Source organism: Lycorma delicatula, chromosome 11, assembly GCF_047948215.1.
Source record: "Lycorma delicatula isolate Av1 chromosome 11, ASM4794821v1, whole genome shotgun sequence".
NCBI lineage: Eukaryota > Metazoa > Arthropoda > Insecta > Hemiptera > Fulgoridae > Lycorma > Lycorma delicatula.
In genome coordinates this window covers 37,770,202-37,796,672 of record NC_134465.1, presented here as the reverse complement: position 1 = coordinate 37,796,672, position 26,471 = coordinate 37,770,202, and the positions used below count along the sequence as shown (strand labels likewise).

At 33.3% G+C, this 26,471-nt stretch overlaps 2 protein-coding genes across 3 annotated transcripts in view; one reads left to right on the top strand and one right to left on the bottom strand.

Annotated features, from left to right (window-relative positions):
• The window catches only part of PRAS40 (Proline-rich Akt substrate 40 kDa), a 39,455-nt gene extending 28,965 nt beyond the window's left edge, over positions 1–10,490 (bottom strand). Inside the window, exon 1 of one of the 2 annotated variants that reach the window (XM_075379160.1) lies at positions 10,085–10,490. In XM_075379160.1, coding sequence (XP_075235275.1) covers positions 10,085–10,195 — 111 coding nt within the window. In that variant the 5' untranslated portion in view covers positions 10,196–10,490. Of the gene's footprint in view, positions 1–6,194; positions 6,339–10,084 lie in introns of those variants that run through there. The other variant, XM_075379161.1, reaches the window with a different exon arrangement.
• Positions 10,491–10,635: 145 nt separating this feature from the next.
• The window catches only part of LOC142332621 (polyprenol dehydrogenase-like), a 35,298-nt gene continuing 19,462 nt past the window's right edge, over positions 10,636–26,471 (top strand). The window contains exons 1-2 of the mRNA XM_075379162.1: positions 10,636–11,310; positions 19,115–19,222. Of these exons, the coding sequence (XP_075235277.1) occupies positions 11,187–11,310; positions 19,115–19,222 (232 nt within the window). The 5' untranslated portion in view covers positions 10,636–11,186. The remainder of the gene's footprint in view (positions 11,311–19,114; positions 19,223–26,471) is intronic.

The following is a 26,471-nucleotide window of genomic DNA, read 5'->3' as shown; positions in this document are numbered from 1 at the left end:
ATTCCCTATCTAGTGCTAGTCGTTTCATTTCAGTATACCCTCTACATCCTACATCCCCAATAATTTGTTTTACATACTCCAAACGTGGCCTGCCTACACAATTTTTCCCTTCTACCTGTCCTTCCAATATTAAAGCGACTATTCCAGGATGCCTTAGTATGTGGCCTATAAGTCTGTTTCTTCTTTTAACTATATTTTTCCAAATGCTACTTTCTTCATCTATTTGCCGCAATACCTCTTCATTTGTCACTTTATCCACCCATCTGATTTTTAACATTCTCCTATAGCACCACATTTCAAAAGCTTCTAATCTTTTCTTCTCAGATACTCCGATTGTCCAAGTTTCACTTCCATATAAAGCGACACTCCAAACATACACTTTCAAAAATCTTTTCCTGACATTTAAATTCATTTTTGATGTAAACAAATTATATTTCTTACTGAAGGCTCGTTTAGCTTGTGCTATTCGGCATTTTATATCGCTCCTGCCTCGTCCATCTTTAGTAATTTTACTTCCCAAATAACAAAATTCTTCTACCTCCATAATCTTTTCTCCTCCTATTTTCACATTCAGTGGTCCATCTTTGTTATTTCTACTACATTTCATTACTTTTGTTTTGTTCTTGTTTATTTTCATGCGATAGTTTTTGCGTAGGACTTCATCTATGCCGTTCATTGTTTCTTCTAAATCTTTTTTACTCTCGGCTAGAATTACTATATCATCAGCAAATCGTAGCATCTTTATCTTTTCACCTTGTACTGTTACTCCGAATCTAAATTGTTCTTTAACATCATTAACTGCTAGTTCCATGTAAAGATTAAAGAGTAACGGAGATAGGGAACATCCTTGTCGGACTCCCTTTCTTATTACGGCTTCTTTCTTATGTTCTTCAATTGTTATTGTTGCTGTTTGGTTCCTGTACATGTTAGCAATTGTTCTTCTATCTCTGTATTTGAACCCTAATTTTTTTAAAATGCTGAACATTTTATTCCAGTCTACGTTATCGAAAGCCTTTTCTAGGTCTATAAACGCCAAGTATGTTGGTTTGTTTTTCTTTAATCTTCCTTCTACTATTAATCTGAGGCCTAAAATTGCTTCCCTTGTCCCTATACTTTTCCTGAAACCAAATTGGTCTTCTCCTAACACTTCTTCCACTCTCCTCTCAATTCTTCTGTATAAAATTCTAGTCAAGATTTTTGATGCATGACTAGTTAAACTAATTGTTCTGTATTCTTCACATTTATCTGCCCCTGCTTTCTTTGGTATCATAACTATAACACTTTTTTTGAAGTCTGATGGAAATTCCCCATTTTCATAAATATTACACACCAGTTTGTATAATCTATCAATCGCTTCCTCACCGGCACTGCGCAGTAATTCTACAGGTATTCCGTCTATTCCAGGAGCCTTTCTGCCATTTAAATCTTTTAATGCTCTCTTAAATTCAGATCTCAGTATTGTTTCTCCCATTTCATCCTCCTCAACTTCCTCTTCTTCCTCTATAACACCATTTTCTAATTCATTTCCTCCGTATAACTCTTCAATATATTCCACCCATCTATCGACTTTACCTTTCGTATTATATATTGGTGTACCATCTTTGTTTAATACATTATTACATTTTAATTTATGTACCCCAAAATTTTCCTTAACTTTCCTGTATGCTCCGTCTATTTTACCAATGTTCATTTCTCTTTCCACTTCTGAACACTTTTCTTTAATCCACTCTTCTTTCACCAGTTTGCACTTCCTGTTTATAGCATTTCTTAATTGCCGATAGTTCCTTTTACTTTCTTCATCACTAGCATTCTTATATTTTCTACGTTCATCCATCAGCTGCAATATATCGTCTGAAACCCAAGGTTTTCTACCAGTTCTCTTTATTCCGCCTAAGTTTGCTTCTGCTGATTTAAGAATTTCCTTTTTAACATTCTCCAATTCTTCTTCTACATTTTCTACCTTATCTTTTTTACTCAGACCTCTTGCGATGTCCTCCTCAAAAATCTTCTTTACCTCCTCTTCCTCAAGCTTCTCTAAATTCCACCGATTCATCTGACACCTTTTCTTCAGGTTTTTAAATCCCAATCTACATTTCATTATCACCAAATTATGGTCGCTATCAATGTCTGCTCCAGGGTAAGTTTTGCAGTCAACGAGTTGATTTCTAAATCTTTGCTTAACCATGATATAATCTATCTGATACCTTGCAGTATCGCCTGGCTTTTTCCAAGTGTATATTCTTCTATTATGATTTTTAAATTGGGTGTTGGCAATTACTAAATTATACTTCGTGCAAAACTCTATAAGTCGGTCCCCTCTTTCATTCCTTTTGCCCAGCCCGTATTCACCCACTATATTTCCTTCCTTGCCTTTTCCAATGCTTGCATTCCAATCTCCAACTATTATTAAATTTTCATCTCCTTTTACGTGTTTAATTGCTTCATCAATCTCTTCGTATACACACTCTACCTCATCATCATCATGGGCGCTTGTAGGCATATAAACGTTAACAATCGTTGTCGGTTTAGGTTTTGATTTTATCCTTATTACAATGATTCTATCGCTATGCGTTTTGAAATACTCCACTCTCCTCCCTATCTTCTTGTTCATCACGAAACCTACTCCTGCCTGCCCATTATTTGACGCTGAGTTAATTACTCTAAAATCACCTGACCAAAAGTCGCCTTCCTCTTCCCACCGAACCTCACTAATTCCTACTATATCGACATTCACCCTATCCATTTCCCTTTTTAAATTTTCTAGCCTACCAACCTTTTTTAAGCTTCTAACATTCCACGCTCCGACTCGTAGAATGTTATTTTTTTTAATAACATTCTACGAATGTTTTAAAGAAAACAGGTCATTACTGCTTAATTCATCAAACACATTCAGTCCCACCCAACCAATAAACCTAAAAATAATCCTTTAATAAGAGATTTTAAATCTGCTAGTCATACAGTATCAGCTAAAAATTGCAATTTTTGTAAAGGGCAACATCCACTTTTTTACTGTGATAAATTCAAGAGTCTTTCTATATCAGAGAGAGTGAATGAGGTTAAACAATTAAATCTGTGTTTTAACTGTTTAAGCGCAACACATAAAGCTAAGCAATGTCACTCTAGCTCGTGTAAGACTTGTGATAAGGCTCACAACACCTTATTGCACTATGTGCACCAATTACATTCAAAAATCAAACAAGACAACCCAAGTGGTGCTATACAAGGAATACAACAAACTTCATCTGGAAGTAACAGACAATCAATTGTGTCTGCATCTAATCTTAAGATTGAAGAATGTACAAGGTCTAATATAATCCTTTCAACAGCAGTAGTGGTAGTATATAATTACAATGGTAGATTGCTAGATTCTGGCTCACAATCAAATTTTATCACTGAGAAAATGACAAGTGTATTAGGTTTAAATAAAAATTCATCATTTATATCCAGGACTGGAGATTCCTCTGTAAGAGAATCACATACTATTCATTGTACAGTCAAGTCAAGAGCTAATAGTTTTCAAACATCCTTACAGTTCATTATTCTTCCTCAGATTAAACAACTGCTCCCTACAATTCCTATTGATCTCAGCAAGTGTAAATTTCCTGAAAATATTAACCTTGCCAATCCTAACTTCCATAGGAAGTTTCTAACCTATCAATGTTGCTAACCAGCAACATTGATATGTTGATAGGAGCCAAAATATTTTTTGAGATGTGTGAAAGTATAATAAAAATAGCAGAAGACCAACCAATTCTACAAAACACAAAATGCGGTTGGATCATATCGGGAAAACTGACAGAATTATCAATTACCACAATCTACAGTATGCAACCTGACTGTAGAAGAGAGCCTTGATTGTCGTCTCTAGAAGTTTTGGAAAATTGAAGAGTGTACCAATCCGTAAATGTTATCAGTAGAAGCCAAACAGTGTGAAGATCACTTCAATCGAACATTTAGCAGAGATAAATATGCTAGATTCAGAGTAAGACTGTCTTTGAAACAAGATCCAAGCATACTAGGTGACTCCAAAGAGACAGCACAGCAAAGACTACTACTACTACAAGAAAGAAGTCTTAACAGAAACCCAGTCAAAAAACAAGCATACATCGATTTCATGTGTGAATATCAAAATATGGGACATATAAAGGAGACATCACCGGAAGATAAGTCAGAAAAATGTGTTTATTATTTACCTCACCATTGTGTGGTTAATGAGGCAAGCTCGACTACTAAATGGCGAGTAGTTTTTGATGGCTCATGCAAGTCAAGTAATGGTACTTCATCAAATGACATTTTATTGGTAGGCTTATCTATCCAAGATGAACTGTTCTCTATCCTAGTCAGGTTTAGAAAACATTAGTTTGTTATGTCAGCAGACATTGCAAAAATGTACAGGCAAGTACATTTACATTCAGCAGATACAAATCTTCAAATAATTCTATGGAGAGAGGACCCCACAGAGCCAATAAAATCATAAAACCTTCAAACTGTTACTTATGGAACAACCTCCGCTCCATATCTTGCAATGCGAAGTCTTCACCAACTAGCACTTGAAGAAAAAGCAGAATTTCCTGAAGCATCAGCTGTAACCATTATAGATTTTTATGTGGACAACCTCTTAACTGGCACAGATACAATTTCTGAAGCTAAATCTCTGCAAAAACAACTAGTGGCAATGCTTGGAAGAGGAGGATTTAAGTTCAGGAAATGGTGTGCCAATGTATCCTGCTAATTGGAATCAATACCAGAAGAATTCAAGCACACAGGATGTACTATTCATTCGAATGAAATAGAACTGTGAAAACATTAGGAGTTCCATCATGGGATCCATCAACTGACAATTTCCATTTCTCTGTAAAACAAACTAAGCCAGTACAAAATATCACCAAGCGGCAAGTGCTTTCAATTATTTCATCACTTTTTGATTCACTAGGTTTAATTGGACCAGTCATTCTATCTGCAAAGATAATAATGAAAAGGTATGGGCTGCTCAAATAGAATGCGATTATGCTTTTCCAAAATTACTAGAAATTAAATGGACACAATTATATAATCAACTAACTGAAGTGGAAAAAATTAGTACTCATCGATATGTATTCACCCTAGCACATTGTAACATTCAAATTCATGGTTTCTGCAACGCTTCAGAAGCTGCAAATGGAGCATGCATTTATATCAGATGTGAGAGTACAACCAGCAATACCAAAATGCAACTTGTGTATTCAAAATCAAGGGTTGCTCCAATCAAGAAGGTTAGTTTACAAAGACTCGAACTTTGTAATTACAAACTGATCCACAAGGTAGCCACAGCATTTCAGTATAATTTTCATAAATGTGCCTTGTGGTCAAATTCTACAGTAGTGCTTTATTGGATAAAATCACCATCAGCTCAGTGGAAAACAATTGTAGCCAATCGAGTGGCAGAAATTCAAGATCCAACTAGCAAATGTGAATGGATGCATGTCAGTAGCAAGTCAAATCCAGCAGATATTTCACGAGGCTTACTACCAAATCAGTTAACAGATAATGGCTTTAGTGGCATGATCCTTTTTGGTTGCCTAACTGTGAGAGGTTATGGCCAAGACAAACAGCCATAGATTTGAATCATGGACTTGAGAAGTGCAATACATTAGTTTTGGAAGCCTCAGAGCCTGTTGAGTTAATTAATACATTTTCTACATTACGTAACCTTCAGAGAATAACATCCTATTGTCAGAGATTCATTCATAACTGCAGGAATGAGATTAATAACAGGACATCAGGATTCTTGACAGTAGACGAACTAGACAATGCGTTGAACAAGTGGATTAAAGTTGTTCAAAGTCATGCCTTCTCATCAGAAATTAAACATTTCCTAAATAAGCATCAAGTAAATCCTAAGAGCAGTATAAAATCTTTAAGTCCATCTTTGGATAAAAAACAAGTTATTAGGGTGGGCGGAAGAATACAACAGTCAAGTGTGAGTTATAATCAGAAAATCCAATCCTTCTTCCAGAAAAAAACACTTAAAAAATTAATTATGCAGCATGGATATATAAGACAACTCCATGCAGGACCACAATTATTGTTGTCATGTGTAAGAAAGAAATTTTGGCCTTTGAATGAACGAACCCTAGCCAGAAAGGTTGTTCACAAATGTGTTAAATGTTTTAGAGCCAACCCAACTACATCCATGCAACTAATGGGAAACTTACCTTCATCATGAGTTCCACCTTGCCGATCTTTTTGTACTTGTGAAGTAGATTTTTGCGGACCGATTTACGCACATACCAGATGATGCCGAGGTATTAAACCGGCTAAGTGTTACGTCGCAGTGTTTGTATGTTTTGCAGTTAAGGCAGTTCATATAGAACTAGTAGAACTCACAACAGAATAATTTATAGGAGCGTTGAAGTGTTTTATTGCATGGTGTGGCAAATGTGAATATATGTATTCTGATAATGCAACAAATTTTGTGGGCGCTAGTAGTGAACTTAGTGAATTAAGAAAAATGTTTAAGTCTGTTTCTCAACAAGAAAAAATATGAAATTATTTAGTAGATGAAGGGATAATGTGGCACTTTATTCCCCCCATATAACCTCATTTCAGAGGGTTATGGGAGACCTCAGTAAAGTCTCTAAAATGTCATTTAAAAAGAACTGTTGGGACAGCATCATTCATGTAGGAATTGGATACATACTAACACAGATTGAGGCATGTCTCAATTCTCGACCACTTACTCCTACGTCTAACGATCCTAATGATATGTCCCCTCTCACTCCTGGCCATTTCTTAACAGGTGACGGCCCTTACTGCTCCTGCAGAACCCGATCTTTAAGAAGTGCAAACAAATCGCTTATCTAGATGGCAACTAGTCAAACAACGACTTCAACATTTTTGGACACGGTCTACTGAGTACCTAGCCAGCCTTCAGAAACATGTAAAATGGACTAAGGAAACTTCAAATCCTAAAGAAGGACATCTTGTAGTTATCATGGACTGCAACTTGTCATCATTAAAGTGGAGTTTAGCTCGAATTCTCCAGCTTCATCCAGGTCAAGATGGGCATGCTCGAGTGGCAACAGTAAAGACTCCCTCAGCAACATTTAAGAGCCATCACCAAATTTTGTTGTTCACCCAAAGAAGACACCTTGACATAATTTGTGCTTGTATTGTAAACAATTGTAAAATGTTTTTGTTGTTTTTCCCTCTTCTGTGTGTTGAAGGGTGTTTCCTTCAAGGTGCGCGGTATGTTGGAGTATGTGTGCTTGTTGTGTGTGTTTGCATGCATATGTGTGTGGGGGGGGGTCTGTGTATAGGTGCTTCCGTGTATGTGTAGCCTTGGTGGGAAGTAGGTGGTGGGGTGAGAGTCTGGAGTGAATGTGGTAGACGAGAGTCCGATAGAGACTGTAAGGGACGGTACATGATACAACATTGTGAAGTGTAGTGAAAATTTGAGTAAAAGTGATTATTATATTATTACATGTTGGTTGTTGAATAAATTTATATTCCATATATCAAGCATATTGCGTTTTTTGTTCAGAGTAGTGTCAACCATATCCGGAAGATCCAGCCTATAATTAAACTAAATACAGTCCACCTGAGCTATTAACATCATTTTTACATTAAAAGTAAACAGAAGTGTTTTTTCCAGGATGGACTGCACTAAGTTATATTAGAATTACCATACTGTTATGCTTTGGTTTGCTGCACACTTTTGTGAAACAAATTATAGTAGACAAAAATTCTTACAGAAAAATTAACAAAATCATGTACCAGTTCCTACAATAGTACCACAAGTTTATCACATTTTCACAGTTTTATAAATTAAATTCACATTTCAAATGATTTTAAAATAAAATATGGGTAATTCTGACCAATTTTACTTTATCAACTTAAATTTTGTTCACATTTTAATATACCACAGAAGTTATGTATCAGATCAGGAAAATACAAGATCAAAATGTCAGATAGCAGGTGACCCATCAAGGCCAAAATCCGTGCTGCATTATTAGTACTCTAGTCAATTAGCAATCAGTTTTGTGAGTTAAGGCAAACTATTCAGTTGCTAATCCATTCTGTGATGAGAGGTTAGAATTAAAATTAAGGTAAGTTTTGTGAAGAGAGAAATAAACCATAAATTATCTTTAATAGTTACCAGACTTGGACTCAAGTCAGCCGTTGAAGATGACTGATGGTGGCCTTTGTAAGGAAATTATCCATTGTGCACATAACTAATAGCACAAAACATGTGGTGTAGCTATTTCTACAGCGACTATATTTTTGTTTAAAAATAAATCTGGCCAAGGGTCCTACGTGATGATGTTAAATATTGTCATACCTTGGTAATTTGTCCCTAACCTCTCCACAGAATAAATTAGCATCTGAACAGGTCTCGATAATTCACAAAATTTATAGCTAATTGACTAGTCAATAATGTAAACTGTGGTACAAACTTTGACCTTACATGAGCATCCTCTGTCTAAACCTTTATCCGACATTAGATTTTGTTTTTTCTGATTATATGCAAATTTACTATGGTGTATTAAATTATAATAAAACTCAAGTTGATTGAGTTACTGAGCTCAGAATTACCAGACTTTCATATGATTATTTTTTTAATAACAAGTAATTAATTGACTTTGACAACACAATCAAAATTAAGAAAAATCTTATATGCTAAATTATTACCTATGCAATTCAAAAATATTTTTTTGTTGAAAGAAGTGTTCTAATAAACAGATATCAATAACTAACATTATAAGCTCAATGATTTTTTTTAACTAAAAATTACAGTAATTATGAAGTGTGTATGGATAATTGAACTGTTAAATCTTATCCTTTTGTGAAAATAGGCTAATATACATTACTTATTACTCTTTTATTGTTGTATGCCTAATAGAAATCTGATCTGCTAGCGTTTAAATCTAAATATCTGATTAAAATGATAAATCTGTTGATTTTTCAAAAAATAATAAATAGTAAGCTGATTTTATAAGTCAGTAATTTATTTTAAATTATTATATGTTTAAAATAATACTAATGCCAGTAATTTATTCTAAATTATCTATATAAAGCCTGCCAAACCAAGAAATGTATTGTAATATTTATGTGGTTCCCCGCAATTCTCAGTAATCATATTTTTCCTTCATATTCTCAATAATGAATCTAATGATTCAGTATTCCAGACTTGAATATCATAAAAAACATAAATACATTTTGTTTCTACACATATTTTTCCACAGAAATATCAGGCAACAACCAATTAATTAAACTAACAGAAAAATAATTCTAAAAATTCTTCTCAACCATTCAAAGACAACTGGATATAACAGACTTCTGAGATCTAAATAAAAACAATGTATTTTAGACACATTAATCAAATGTAGTTAGGTACAGCATCATTAAAAATATGAATTAATAACAATGAACTGGCAAGCAGCCAAATGTAACAGAAATGAGATATTTGTATAGATATACGAAAAAATGAAACACATTACTATATATAAGGGAAATTATGAAGGTAAAGTAAGTGATAATTTTTTGTACTAAAACTATCTAACGGAGATGAAATAATAAAAATATTAAAACTTACGGGATAAATTTAGAAGAAAGCACATCTACCAAATGCTAAAGAAAAAAACAAATGCTTAACAGTTCTCGAATTCAAGTCTTATGAATATCAGCTCTGCACTACAACGATCGTAAACCTCCTTGAAGATTAAATAAGCACAAAGTATAATTAATTTTGGACGGGGTTTATTGTTAGAACTAATGTTTATTATTTTGTTACATATCTATTTTTAGCATGATCAAATCGGCCAGCTAACTAAATAAACCACAATAAATTAAAGCAGTTAGGATACCTATACAAAGAAACCCATTAAATTTCAACTACGGAAATAATTTTAACATAAAAATAAAACGTGGAATGAAAAGGTAACATTAATACGGTTACACATGCAGCAAATAATAGAAAAATATTCATATGTATCTGGGTAATAAAGCACTTATATGTCCATGAATTCAATACACATTCTTAAAAACAAAAACATCGACGACCGACAAAACTAACCACGATTAAACATAAAAAAGAGCATTATACCTCCTTAAAAAACTCACTCCTCGGTATATCTGTGGTTGAAATATCTACTTCATCGAAATTTGATCCTTTACTTTCAATAATAACATTCAAACATTTGCAAGATATCTTCATTTTCGATAATATAAAGAATTGCGATCTAAACAACAAAGAACAATAATGTTCTACGATATTTTTTGCAAGCTATACAAAATATTAACAAAAATGTCACAAAATAATCAAAGAGTTAACAAATTCTGAAATACATATTAAAGGCCGGTGTCAAGTTAATGCCCAAAATTAATATAAATGTTCCGTTTAACTTAGAATCAACATCTCCATTACAAGCAACTAAGGTCTCAAGCTTTCATAGCACTGAAGTGGTGAACTCTCATCACAGCTGATGAGTTTCTGCGTTCTAGTATACACGTCGTGTGTACTGCGTTCTAGTCGATTAGTTTGTAAATCGAATATAGATAATTCATATTTATTGTTAATGTTCCAGTTCATAGGGTTATCAATAATATCATTAATTTTATGAAAAAATTCAACTGCTAGTATTATTATCGAACGTGTCGCAACTCATAAGTCATGTTACAGTCACAATATTCATTTCGACAAAATTACATGTAGCACTAAGGAATAATCATTCTGTTGTTCTGTGAACCGATAGAAGCGGTATAAAACTGGTTTTACTACATTTTTAAATGTTTAATTCTGATAAATTGATTACATTTTTAGTCCTTCGGAACTGAGTGCATTATGAATTTCACTAAATTAAAAGATTTGAGGGTGAAAAATTGTTAACCGAAATTACATTTTGAACATTGTAGTGAAAGTATTTATTTTGTGTACAACAAAAGCGGATTTAACCTAGAATACGGAATGTTTTGTATTGCTTGTAAAGTGAAAGTTTGGCGAGATACAAGAAAGTTTTTGACAGTTGAATGGTGATTTGAACCAAGCTACTTTTTTGACCGTTAGCTTTTGAAAGAGTTATTGTGAAGTATTTTAAATGAGTAATTAAATAAATACTTGAACGTTTATGTTGCGCGAATGACGTGCGGTGTACATCTGCGATTAATAATTGTTATTTCTTTCGTTTGATTTGTTTTACATTAAACTAATGAATAGAATGTTTGCGTTTATATGGATTGCTCTAAAACATATAAAATATGAAATAATTTACTACATTCTTGGAGCTCGGGGAATTTTTGAAGATTTAATTTATTCCACAAAAAATAAATGCGGTAAGTTTGTCTATGAAATATGAAATTAATTTTGCTTTTACATTAATGACAGTAAAAAATCCGTAAAAACATTCATAAGTAACCAAAACCATTCTATAGATTTAAGGTAGACAAAAGAGAAAACTACTAACAACATATTACTATCAAACAATTCACTATGGTAGACTTTATTTTAAAATAAACAAACGTTTTAGACTATCTTTCACTCTTAAGTTAATCTTTTTCAGAGATTAAAGAAACTTAAGAATAAAGTTTTTATTTACTGTTGTAATCAATTTAAAACAGAATAAGCAGCCATTTCATAATGAGTATATATATATTACAGATGCAAACATTTAAGAATATTTTCATTAACTAAATGTCTGTGACCATTAGAGGATGTAGTTTAGATTAATTTAACTAAAAAAATAGAATTACTAAAATTATGTTTTTATTAAGATAAACTTCATTATGGTCATTAATTAATCCTACCTGATTTTTATATTGCAGTATAAAACACACTTAATACAAATTAACTCATGTAAGCTTTATAAGCAGTCATTTAAACCCATATTATTAAACATCTTAGGTAATTCACTGTTGATGAAATATGTGGATTAAGATTTCTTTTTTCCACTTCTATTATTACTACTATTATTTCAAAATCAGTTGTTACCCAGATTAGGTTTAATTGTATGCTTAAATGGATGTAATTTTTAATTTAATTTTTGAAATCTTAAGAGCCTTTACAATGCTAAATATTGTATTCTCTTGACTTGGGATAGTACAGCTTCCAGATCATATTTTTAATTAATTACAAACTCTTTATCAATTAAAAATAATCACTCGTATATAAAAGCTTTTTTGTCCCAGAAGTGAAAAATGGGTGAATTCAATAGCATTTTTCATGCTGAATTCAAAATTGGTTTCAGAATTAGTTTATCATGTTAGGATTTTTAGAGACAACTATTTTAATTTTACAATATTACATATTTAAACTGCATTCTTAGTATAATATAATCTTACCTAAAAAGTAGTAATGTTTGATTTTCTATGATATTTTGTGTCATGAATATCTCTCTAGTGTCCAACAATAGTTAACTTCTTTTTTTTATAGAGGTGGAGGAACCCCATTTATGGGCGCCAAAACAGTGTCAGACTTGCTAACAGATTCCGCAAGCTGTTACTGAAAATGCATATGTATTCTTGTGCACTACCGACTAAACCTCCACCCCTGGTAACCCCACCTCCTGGGAAACTGCGAATAAAGCATTACTTCAGGAAGTAAGTGCACTCACTCACTCACACACACACACACATTCGGTCTCTACAAGCAAACATCATCCATACCAAACCACTAAACGCACACACCGCACACCACAAATACCTAAAGGAGAAAAACATCCAGAAACACAGCACACGTAACAGGTACTAAGACATACCACACACATTTATACATTCATACAATAAAGCCAACCAAGACATGCACACAACAATCATGAAGATATGGTCTCAAGACATAACTTATCCACCAAAGCACACTCTACAGTTAATTAAATTTCCATAGCATCATCTCCGCGCATCCTGGAACCTCATACAACAGAAGAAGACATGGTACTGAGTTTCCTCCACATCACAGGCTGGACAGTGATCTGATGGTCAAGAGCAAACCTAAAAAGATACGACCTGTAACCACCATTCCTGGCCAGGAATTGTGTAAGACTATAATCAATTGATCTGTGAGTCGTACCACACCAACTCCTTACATTCCCAATCAGACAGTAAGTCCACCGACCTTTCTCTCCCACATCCCAACGTTCTTGCCAAGTTTTCATCAACTCTTGTAAATTGGCCACAATCAATCTCTTCTCTCAATCTCTCTGAAGAAGAAGAATCTACTTTGCGATTTAGTTGAGATGTTTCCCTCTTTGAGGGCTGTGGAGACCACCCTCTTAAACTCAACTAGCATGCTTGAACCACACTTGCCCTGGCACTGCTTTTCCATATCTGAAATATCCTGATAGAACCATTCACCATTGAATCAATCCATATCAAATCATCAAGGTCATGAATGACCTGGTCTGAGAATATCATGAATCCAGGTCTCGGAATGTCATGAAAATTATTTTATTTGTTCAATTTGCCATCTATATTAACCATTTAAAATTTTATATCTTAAATACTTTTTAAATTATTAATTTTTAAATTTGTTATTATGTTGTTTTTTCCGAGGCTATTAGTGATTGTGACATTGATTTAGTAAAAAAAAAACATAACTTAACCAATTTTTATCATTTCACAGTGGTTTTTTTTTCACCAAAATTTTCAGAAAATATACAGAATAAGATAAAAATACATTTAGCAACTTATCTTAATTTCTGCAGTAAATATTAGCTGAAACCTGGATTTCAACCTGAAACCTGAATTTTTTTGAAAAAAAAAACAAAATTTAAAAATGCAATTAAAGATTAAAGCACTACAATAACCAAAGTATTTTTTTTTATATAGCACTAAAATAAGTATGAGCTAGTTAGTAGGTTGTAGAAGAAAATTTGTGATTTTTTGAGTGCCAGTATTTTTTAACCCTTAAATAACACACATTTTACTTCCTGAAAAATGCATGTAATGGCTGATATACAAGATAGTGAAATTATGTTGTGAATCTATTTGATTCGAAGTTGTTAAAATATTTATGTTACAATCAATTTATCATTGATTTTAGAATTATTATAATTACACATATTACACTGTGTAAATAAAGCAAGCAAAGAAAATGCCAGGCACCTGTGGCAACAAGATAATGTAAAGAATAAAGATTAAGCAGTTGAGTTACACCATCACTCTTTCCTTGACGGTGTAGGCTTCATTGAAGCATGCTGCTTGTTCCAATATGAATAATTCAGGATTCAGCATGAATGCCCCCCCCCTACCACCTCCTCTTACTACAAGCATAGGCCTTTACCCATAGTTTTATTTGTACTGTGATTATTAATGAATGCTTGTAAAGTGTATTTATTAAAATGTCTGCAAACCAATCTGAACAGTGTAGTGTTTGAAAAGGAAATGGAACTGAATACCATAAGTTGAATTATTCACAACAAAGCTGGTTAATATTACACCTTTGGAACAATCAGAAGTTAATATATTAAGGAGTGGGGTGAGTTTAGAACAATTAATTTCTGTGTGTGAGCATCATAAAGAATTTTTCTTAAACAAGTTTGAGATCTATCAAAAATTTTGTAATTTTCTAAATTTTTGGCATATTTTGTCTCACAAGAAAAAATATCAAAATCTTTAAGATTAATAAGTTTGGAACTCTCCCAAAAAATTAACAATTTACAAAACTATGTAAAATCAGTCCCTGAGCAGAAAATATGTGATGTTTGTAGACAAAAAGTTAAAAAACATGACACTATTGCATGATAAAAGTGAGATTGAAGAAATGGTCAGTGTTACTGAAGAGAAAAGCAACTTAAAACTATCTATTTTAAACAACAGAAATTGGAAGAACTAAATTCATCCATGCAAAATTTAGGGGAATCCCCATTTAAACTTCATAGAATAATACCACAATAGCAAATCAAGCTACGCAAAGAGAAAAATTGAATCTGTTACTAGTACATTAGAGTCAAAAGTAAGCAAGGTTTTAGAAAAGGAATTTACCTAGCAGATGTATCTCCACTTGCATTGACAAAAGAAATTGAACAAAAAGTAAAGGATATGGACGGACTAATAGACTTAATGGAAGAAAAGCTTAATGTTACCACTTCACAAAGAGAAGAAATACAAATTTTAACCCTAGTTCCTGCTCATGGAGCAGAAAGAAATAAGCAAAGAATTCAATGCGAGTGAGTATACTACACATAAAGCTAAAGTTAAGGGTTTAATTGCACTGCCTGAGGCTAGAAAAGGACATCCACTCAATGAAAGTGTGATTAAGCTTGTCAAAACCTTTTACCAAAGTGGTGAATACTCTGATTCATGCCAGGTGCTAAAGGTTAAATAAGCATTTCAAAAAATTAATACATTCAAAAAGTACTGTTAGGAAATTTGAATGAGCTGTACTCCGGTTTCAAGTTTGAACACCCAGGTCTTAAAATTGGACTGTCCAAGTTCTGCATGCTCTGACCAAAATGGTGTGTATTAGCAGGTACTGCTGGGGTATATATTTTGTTTGTATCTGTACTATTCATTAAAATGTTTCACTATTACTTTGCGCTTGTTCAATTGAAGAAAACTGCAATGAACTTATTGAGAAGTTAGTATGTTCAAGTGACAACAGAGACTGTATGTTGTGGCACTGCTCAAACTGCCCTTCAAGCAATCATTTAAAATCCTTCATTATGGAGAAATTTGAAAAGTGGGATCCTAATGATGAGGAAACATATTCCGCTTGGGTATCTACTGACAGAACTCAACATGTGCAGTTCACCATAACATTAGAAGAATATCTGGAAATCTTAGTTGGCATAGAAAAACTAATACCTCACCCTTTCATTACAAAATCTCAGGCCAGATATTTGAAAAAAATCAAAAGCATTCTGAAAGTAGATGAAGCCATTGTTCTTATTGATTTTAGTGAAAACTATTCTTTTGTTTTGCAAAATGAAGCCCAAGAAGGTATCATTGGACAAGCAACAGCTATTCTCTTCATCCCGTTGTGATCTACACACGTCATGACAACAATGATGACATGATAATTTTTAGTTTGTGCGTAGTGTCTGATGACTTGGAGTATGAAGTACCATTTGTTCATGAAACATAAAAGGTTGTTGTTGAATATTTGAAAAACGTTTTCTAGAGGTGAAAGGCATGACTTACTATAGTGATGGATGTGCAGCACAGTATAAAAACTAAAAACTTTCCCAATCTGTGCCTTCATGAAAAGGACTTTGGATTAAAAGCTACATGGTCTTTTTTTGTCACCCGCCATGGGTGACAAAAAAAGACCTTGTGACAGTATTGGTAGCACTGTCAAGTGCATTGTGACAAAAGCAAGTCTCCAACATAGTCCTGGTAATGCTATTGGTAATGTCCAAAAATTCTTTGATTTTTACAAGACAAAAATAGAAAACATATTACTCGATGATTAAAAAAGAAACAATGATAGAGGCTCGTTTCTCTAAAGCCAAGACAGTTCCTGGGACATCTGTACCATCATGTATCTGCTATTTGTAGGTGATGTTTTCAATGCAGTTGAGCTCAAAAGTTTTCTCAATCCTTCCCTTGACTTCAAACCCAGAACTATTTCTGCAGTTTCCAAAGTAGCAAGCTTCGGTTGAATTAACACACACTACATACATCATAATATCTTTGTAAGACTTAATTGGTCTATGACTTTCTATCAGTTCTTTCATTCTATAATGCATAACAGTAAGTTTTGCATTTTGGTGCATTGTACATACACAAACACTGTGCATTCCACTTGCACCTGCAAGAACGCAGTAGGCCTGAGTTCACAGAACTTTGAAAATCCTATTTTCAGCAATGGATATCTGTTTTTAAACAATGCAAAAGCTTGACGGAGATTACACAGAATTAATTTTTTCTGTACATGCTCTCATCTTCCATTTATCTTAAGAGAAATATCTTCTTTTTTTTTCTGGGCATCATTCAACTTATTTCCTCACTCTCATAAGATCAGTTACTTTTTCTGCTGTTTCAAAATCTAAAGTTCTACCAGGTTTAATATCAGGACATGACATGACACCTTTTTCTTTAACCAGGCTTTAACTTTCTTTTCAATGTAGTCTTATACTCCAAATTCATTTTGAATGTCTTTTAAAGTCCAGCTTTTAAGGAGCATTCTCAATATTTGCATCCTGATGCTTTTATCATTTGTAGTATTGAATTTTTCCTTCAGTTGGTTGATAATTTCATAGTCAGAGGAGAGAGGATTAGCATCTTGTTCAGAATCTGAATCCATGTTCAATATTTTGCTTTTGAACACTACTGCTGCTTTCTTAAGCTTTTTCTGAGGGTATTTTCTCTCACATAGTCGTTTTTTCTGAATAGGTGATTCATTTAAAACAAACAAACCTTTGTTCAGAGCATTTACAGCTTCATTTTCTGGGGAACACAAAGGATCTAATTGTTTAAATTCTTCATCAGAAGTAGATTCTTAGCATTATTTTTGGCAGTTGCTTCTAACTGTTTGCAGCAAGTATCACAAATTTTGTAATCTTGCTTAAGAAGAGTAATTGTTTGCACAAAGTTCTTGCTTACACTTCGCAGGCTTCTCTTACAGGAAATGTGAATTGATTTTTCAAATGGATTACAGCAGTACATTTTACTTGAAGCTATAGAAGTTGATGGTTCCATGCTGGTCACTGTATTCTGGTCCAAGGCTGTGATGAATTAGTCATAAAATTCTAAACTTGTAGAGAAAGGCAAGCTCAGATAACAAAGAGTGACTGAAAAATCTGAAAAAATATTTTTTTGCATCACTTTATAGTTATGATCAGTTCTCTTGGGGAGTACAACACTGAACCTTCCATTACAAGAAATGATCCAGACTGAATATTAATTCACTTGTCTCAACAGGATGAAACATGTACATTCATTCTTTTGCTGGCACTAGCAAAGCATGTCATGACATACTATTCTTCTGCCTCACCAAGTGACCCAGTCTGAAAGACTGGAAGGGGAGAGTTTTCATTGATTGAATCTCAGTTAGCAATTGCCACATAGGGGGAACAATTGGAATATTCTGTTGTACCTAATTTACAAAATTATTCTTTAGCATGATCTCATTGCAATCCCATTATGAAATGTTTACAACATGTGCAACACATTAGGAAGCAAAAAAAATTTGTTTCAAATGTTAAAAAAATGTACTTGGATATATTCAAGGTCAGATAAAGTTTTTGGTGACCTTGAATTATTAATACCACAACCTTGCCAAGTGAATATCATATGAAATCTCATTGCAAACTCTTTAAAATGACACCAAGCTGAGCTCTCTATCTCATAAGAGCTGAGAAATTCTTCTTCTTCTTCTTTTGTAATCGCCCAAACCTTGCTTTTTGCAGTTTTTTTACGGGGTCTACACAAAAAAGTGAGCAACTGAAAAATCTGAAAAAAATATTTTTTTTGCATTACTTCACGGGTAGAGCCAGACGTGTAAATTTTATTTGAATTATTGGACATGAGTCTGAGAATTGCATTTATTTTCATTGATTTGATGTGGAATGACCCACTAAAATAAAGGAGATGAATAACTCAACAGAATTTTGATAGAGAACGAGACATGTTAAGTTTGTAAACAGAGATCAAAGAGTTCGAACAGTGGGTGTACTTTTCCAATAAGCCAAAAACATTGAACCCAGCACTATCAAACCAAAAATGTTGACTAAGGTTTTTGGGCCGCATGAAAAATTCACTGACAGGTTTTTAAAAAAAAAACCACCCAGGAACGTAAAAAATTTAACACAGAATCCTTAAGTAGGTTTAGAAATAAATCCAGAAAAAATGGTAAATGAAACTTATGAATGGTTGATTGAAAATGCATATGCCCACATTGCAGATCACACAGAAAGTTGTTTTGGTAAAAGGGTTGTACCTTAATGTGGGTAGTGACTCCTCATATGTAAGTAATTATGTATTTTTACCAGCCAATCACTAGTCAGTTTTGGAGTAACCATCATTTGATCAAGCTGCATATTACATGGACGATTTTTTAACTGGTGATTTATTACACTAGTGTAATCCTATCTTTAGATTGTCTTATTGATTGAATTATTTTAACCAAGTGTATGGTTAAATGTATTTATTGTTTTGGAGTTTAAGTTAATTGTATTCACCTGTTGTTTTTTTGTTACTTTAGAACCAATACGAAAGACTGGTGAGTTTGCAGTAATAACTGGAGGAGCCAGAGGTCTTGGAGCTGTAGTGGTTAAAAAATTGTTACAATGTGATATGCATGTGATTATTGGTAATTTTACTATTAAGAATATATTCTTATTTTTAATGCTTTTATTCATTTTCTTATTTAAAATCTTGTTAGTAAGTTATTTTTTGTGGAATGTGGTTCCTTAATTTTCTTATTTTATTTCTATGTAAATTATATTCCACAGAAAGGTTTTTGAAATGAATATGAGATTTGGAAGTCTAATTCTTATCATTTAAAATAAAATTGAAGCTTAAAGCTTGAAGGAATTCAGACTTATGATTTTACCATCTTTGGCTGATTATAAAGAATAAGATGTTAGAGGATTTGTTTATAAAGACATTTGTACTGCAGTTCCAAATTGCTTAAATTTTTATTATCAAATAATATCTTCTAATTTTTTGACACTTAGTAGAGCTGATGTGAAAAAAAATGGCAGCTATGATTATAATCTTGTTCAAATTAATACTTTTTGAGATACTTTGATTTCAGATAAAAAAAGTAGATTGAAAAAGTTATTTTAAGTGTGTGTGTGTGTATCTCTCTCTCTCTCTCTCTCTCTCTCTCTCTACTAAATACTCTCTCTACTCTTTACTAAATACCTATAAAAGCAGTTTTTAAAGATTCAAAAAGATTGTTTTAAATATTTTTTTTTTTTTTAGTTTAATAGCTAACATTCTAGTGGCATTTGATTGTTCAGTTCATTTTTGTGCCTGTATTGAGAATTTTTATGTTTGTGTTGATAGTTTTTATTCTTTTATGCTTCAGTGTTGATAAAAAGTAATATGGATACTGCTAGTGTTTGTGAAGTATTCCATCCAATATTTCATAATTCTCCATTACCAACCTGTCAATATTTTATTAAAGCTCCACCCACAATCAGATAGGCACTTAAATAACAAACAACTTGTTGAAGAGATATTAGTAGAGGGCCCTTGAACATCAACTGGAAAGGCATCTGTTAGGCTGGAAATATCTGGAACAAGTTTAAGGAAGATTCTGAAAGAATATATGTTTATGTATTATATAAACTTGGAGATATTTTGACAGAAAGGTGGAATTTATTATCCATTGTGAGGCAGATCCTCATTTCTATAGCTCAGTGATGTAGGCTGATGAAGCACGCTTCAAATCTAATGTTCTGGTAAAGGATTAAATGCTTATTGGTGTGGTGAAAATCCTCTTGTGATTATAGAGAAGATACTTAACATACCTATGCTTAGTATGAGACCATATATGAAGCTGTGTTAGAACCTATAAAAGTGTAATAGACAATTCATATCTTTAGATTTTATCCCGTGCACTTAAACAGGCCTGTTTGAAATTGGTCATCCTTGGCAGTAAGGTGGGGCATCTTCTTGTTATGTTCTTCAAATTAAAAACTACCTAAATCAAAGTTTTTCCTAAGTGCCAAGGAATAGTTGAATGTCCATCACGTTTATATGATATATATATATATATATAAATACAAATATATACACACATTATTAATATATGTATTTTTTTTTTCTAAAGTCAATACTTGTAAGACCCAATTCCTCTGTACCAATATGTTGTATTTTTTGTAGTCAAAAACCAACTTGAACAATCCAAGTACAGAATTACAAAGTAAATGAAATGACACTTACCTTAATTTTTTTTTAGAAAAAAATTAAAAGATTAAAATTACTATCATATATAGAAAACATGAAATCAATTAAATAAAATAATTATATATATTTAAATATGATGTCAATTAAGAATTAAAATTAACTTTAAAAATAAAATAATTAGAATATTAATATCATGTAACCTGTCCACCCAATGTTACATTACTGAGCGGATTTGAAATTATTTATATAGATTCTGATTATATCTGTTTTTATGTAAAAACGTGCTGCCATCTATTGCTGCTTTTATAATAGTGTCATCTTCATACTCTGCAATTTGATAAAGTTGGAAATTCTTTTGTACTTAAATATATAAAAATCTCTCCAAAATGTCCAGACGTTTACTATTATTATTTAAATTAAATTTCTTGATTTTCATTATTTCCAAATTTCTCCGAATATCAGATACAGAATGTTTGTTATTAATAAGGTGGTCAGTTTATACGTACGGTCGCGGAGTTGGGTCTTATCCAGTGCATTATTATTATTATTCTGGCCCGGGAGAATTCGTTCCACGGGCCTCGACACCTTTTCAGAATGGTGGACGTATACCTGAGGAATCGCGCTCTCGTGTACGAGATCGCGACAGGCTGGCGTAGGACCGCGATCATGTCGGGGGCGGCTCACCAGTCGTTACTCGGCCCTAACCTTAGGAACCACGGCTTGCAGTGGCTAGAGATGCTGGAAGAGTCGGCCTTGGTTGGGTTCTCTGAAAACGTTGCGCTACTTGTTGCAGACTGCGCCTGGCTGAACAACCAGAGTTGTGTCTAGCCTTCTGCAAGATGGAGATCATGGTTCTAACGAAGAAGCGTATTGATATTCTCCTCCCCTTGCGTGTCGGAGATGAGGTTGTCGAGACCAAGCGGGCCACAAATTACTTCGGTATGATGATTGACTGAAAACTCAGCTTTGCTGAGCTGCTACGGAGAGCCGCCGACAAAGCCGCGAGAGCCATAACTGCTTTCAGCCGATTCATGGCGAATGTCGGTGAACCGAAAGCCAGCAGAGTGTGAGAGAAACCATAAGCGGCTCGCGCAGGTGCAACCCACAGCTGCCTTGTGAGTCGCTTCCCGTATCGGACGGTTTCCGAGCCTGCTGTACTTGTAGTCGCCGGCGTTAAACACATTGCTTTTGGCGGGCAGGCGAAATCTGGAAGACTTAGGCGGGGGAGTAACGGACTCGCACTTCCTGGCAAGAGATCTGGGACTGCGAGAGCAGAGAACGATGAATCGCAAGGCTTAACCCTCGGGACAGAGCGGCGGCATGAAGAGGTGGAGTACTAAATTACCTATTTTTTAAGGGAGAGGCACCGTCCTCCGATTTACGGGACGACGTTGAGACACGCCTTTTTTTTGAGTGTGTGTTCGCGGGCGGTAGATTGAGGGACACTAAAAGTGGATCTCAGAGCACTGAACCTCCACAATGTGATTGCGATGATGTTACAGGATCTGAGCAGCTGCAAGAGTGTGTCCCGCTTCGTCGGGGGCATACTCAGGACCAAGAAGGACGACCTGAATAGTTCTGATCCAGGTGCAAACTAGATGGCAGCCTTCTCAGTCTAGGATAGGAAGACTCGACCTGAAGTAATGTGTAAAACGGTTCCGGGCCGAGTCTTGGTAAAAAGGGAGTGGTTTTAGCAAATAGTCAGATGATGGTGGTTTAATAAGATCACCAGTGGAAGCCCGACACTCTGTACGTAAATGTATTTTCACCTCCCTTCCACAAAATAATATTATTTTATATTTTTATAACCAGTGTTTAATCTGTACACATGTTTAGTTATTTTACAATACTGTGTAATAAGTAAAAATTTATGATATAAGTAATTAGATGATACAAATTATAAGCTTAATTATTTTGTATTAATACAACCTTGAACAAGATGTATGTAAGAGGACGAGATAGATGTATTATTAATTAACCTTGGCAGTTATTTGTATGATAAAGATAATGAAACTGTTAATGTAAAAAATAATATCAGTCTATTAAAATATAATTTTATATGATAGTTTGTATATTTTGTGAAAGTTCATCGTTTAACATCTGGTGTCAGGTACCTTACGCAACTGCTCTCTCCACACATTTCTGTCCCAAACCTTTTACTTCATTCACTTTCAATCTTCATTTCACCTCTTTACCCATTTCTTCCCAAAAGAACAATTCCCAAATAATTCGTGATTTTTTATCTCCATCTTCACCATCTAGTTTAAAAAATGACATCAAAGGAAAACTCATATTGGTAATTTTTGAGTTGTCGAGAGTTCCGTGCGAGTTGCGATGTTGCGTTAACGCAACGTTGGGAAATGATGTGAATAGTAAACATATACCTGATAATTATGTAAATAATTGTTTTTATAGTGATAATAATAATCTCAGTTCACACTATTTTTCGTAATATTTATAATTTTATTTTTCAGCTGGCCTTGTGAAAATTTTTAAAACTGTCCACATGTAAAAAATACTTGGCATTTCTTAGAAATATTAACAATTTAAATATGGCACAGTTTACATCTTCGTCTTGCATTAGTTTCATTCTGTCTCTAATATGGTCAACTTTGTAGTTTCGTACATTGTCTAGTAAACTTGTTTTACTGCGTGGCCTAACAGTAAATTTCTGTCACTTATGTCATGTTCTTCAATTTTTGCTGATCGAAGTAACGACAAAACTAACTGCGATTTAAAATCCATCTGGCTTATTTTATTTCCTATTGATAAAATATAAAATTTCCAAGCATTTACAACAGCAGTAATCTATGCCATTTACAAATAACGTTCACCTCCAATTGTTTCCCCTCTTACTCGGATCCTGTAATTGGTAATAGCATTATCATGAGCATCTACTCCTCCCCCCCTCTTAGTTGATTATAATCGTTTATAAAATTGGTCGTTTTATATAATTTTCTTTTTTTTCTTCTCGAGCAGATATAAATGGAGGGTTCTAGCGCAAATTTTTGCATCAAACCAAGTCTAAGTTAACGTAACAAAATTTCATCAAACCTAACCCAACTACTAGTATTTTACAGGCAAAACTGCGATCTTTCCAAGCATAATTTTCTCATCAGTGATTCTTTAATGTATCCAAATTTGATGGGGACTCCTCAGTCTTTTACAATGGTCTGCTGATTCTTTGAATTTCCCAAGCATCATTTTCTTTGTATCCTCTTCGGTGTTCAGTGTAGTTGTCGATGACGTCATCTGTTAATGATTCTTTAGTGTATCGGTTTTAGTATCACGAATCGGGTCCCCAGAATATTTAATATAAACGAACAGAATACAATAAATTTGTCGATGAAACAGTTTATTTTGCAGGTTCTGTATCAGTAGTCGTTTGTTATTTTAATGTATTTTATTATAATATACTACAGTCTGTCGATGACGTCAGGAAATTGCCCGCAGCAGCTTCAATTATTCATTAAATAAACAATATCTCGTTGATGTTACATTAAGTGAAAATAATTAGTTGTTTTTATATGTATTTTTTTACTTACGTGCTAAAAAAAAATTTTTTTCTTTTTTTTTTAATAAAACGTTACGAATTTAAGATAATATTAGCATATGACCCATGAACCACCAGCAAAAAATCTATTCTAGTTTCATCATTTTATCGGTTAATGGCAAATAAACAACTGTATTTTCATATATTAATAAGCAGCATGCCCTTATATGGGGTTTGAAATTCTCTTCGGTTTCAATTTTAATTTTCAAATCAATAACGCCTATTTTTATAGATTCATCTTTTCAAGAGCAATCGATCATATAATGGATAATTGTTTTTGTAATCTGAAAATGTGTACGGCGACTCAGCATTGTTATAATATGATTTTTGAAAATCTGCAACCATTTTAAATGTCAACATCTGTCTCTCCTGTAAATCTAGATATGGATGTGGGGTTGAATTTATCGTCACTTTAATATTTTTCACCGTACAAGAATCAAATTTATCTTTAACAGCGTTATTTTTCCTATCGGTTTGGAAACCTACAATAGTATAACGCGGTTTCTCCAACTGCGATGATGTTTTAACATTCCATGTTATAGAATTTGTTTGAGGAACGGCTGGATATTCCTGATGTTCCCAGTTTCCATACGCTCATCGTTATTTTTAACTCTCAACTTAACCAATTCCAATCGATAATTAGGCGCAGCTTTTAAATACAGTACACTTCATACGTCGTCTGTTATTTCTAATTTAGATTTATGCTGAAACTTGTCATTACACATGTTATTTCTGCGTTTCAACACTAATTTTTGTCTACTGTTAATGATTATTTTTTTTTACAATCATCAGCAAAACCCATCAGTATTGATAAAAATATACACCAATTAAAAATACCATCATCTATATAAATTTTATTATTATCTTTTATCCAACCGGCATATTCAGCCGTTGAAATTCAATGTTTCATAATCGTTGTTATTTCCAGTACTGACTACTTCTTGCTAAATTTGCGTAATTATAGCAGTTGGTCGTCGTATATTTTAAAATTATGTCTACATAAATGGTGATATTTTGTTGTTATATCTGTTTAACTTATCCTTTATTTGAACCAGGTTCTTAAGGTAGTATTTGTTTTGTAAAATAATGTACTGTTTTAAGTGTGTAATCATGTACTATGTATATATTTTTATCTTCAGGTTATAGAACACCAGAAGCTAAAGAAGATTAGAGAAAATGGTATTGATACTGGAAGTGTGCAATATTACAAATTGATGTGGCATCATTGAAATCAATTAAACGTTTTGCTAACGTTTTCACCTACAAGTTTCCCACTAATGTACAAAAAAATTTCGCCAGGAACAGTATACACATCTGGTTGATTTTCTGCGATTGTAATTGTCACACCCAGTTTGAATTTACATCTGGAGAATGTTATATGTTAACAATTTGTCTCGACATTATTTTTTTCAATACTTAAATGATTCATTATAGAATCTGTATAAGAAAAAAATTAATTTTCAGTTTCAATAATGTATTGTTTTTAGCCGCCGATAGATATTAATTTTCCACCGTCGATTTCAAGCCCATGAGATTTTAACTTTTTAATGCTGTCTAATCTCAATTTGTAACGGTTTTTAACATCATCATTACTATCGGATATGAAAGGCATATCATATCTATCTGTATATTAATAAAATTTCAATTGCAATAGTTTATTTTTTACATAGGTTGAATTACCAACAACATGCTGACTTGTTCACCGCACAAATTTAATAAATTGTCATTTTGATCGGTCAATTGTATCTAAATTGCTAATTTCTTTCACATCTACCAGTAAAAATATAATATTCATTGGATGTCCTACAATCGTATCACCGGGGTCAGCGGTTAATGGAAACGCATACAAAATATTGTCTCGATTACCATCTTTGAAACTACCTTTAATGATATTGCATTTGACAAGTATTACATTTACAGGAGCGATATTTATCAGTTGATCTGATACATGTGTTAGATTCGGTTTGAGTAGTCTCAATCCGTAACCCATTAGACTACCGATACTACAATCTTTATCTGAAAAATCTCTCCAAACTGTGCTTTTAATTTCGGTCTGTAGTATATTGTTGTTTGCTCTAATGGAAACAATTTGTTGCAAGTTTTTCATTTCGGCTTGCATATTTTCACAGATCCTTCCGTGTCATAACTG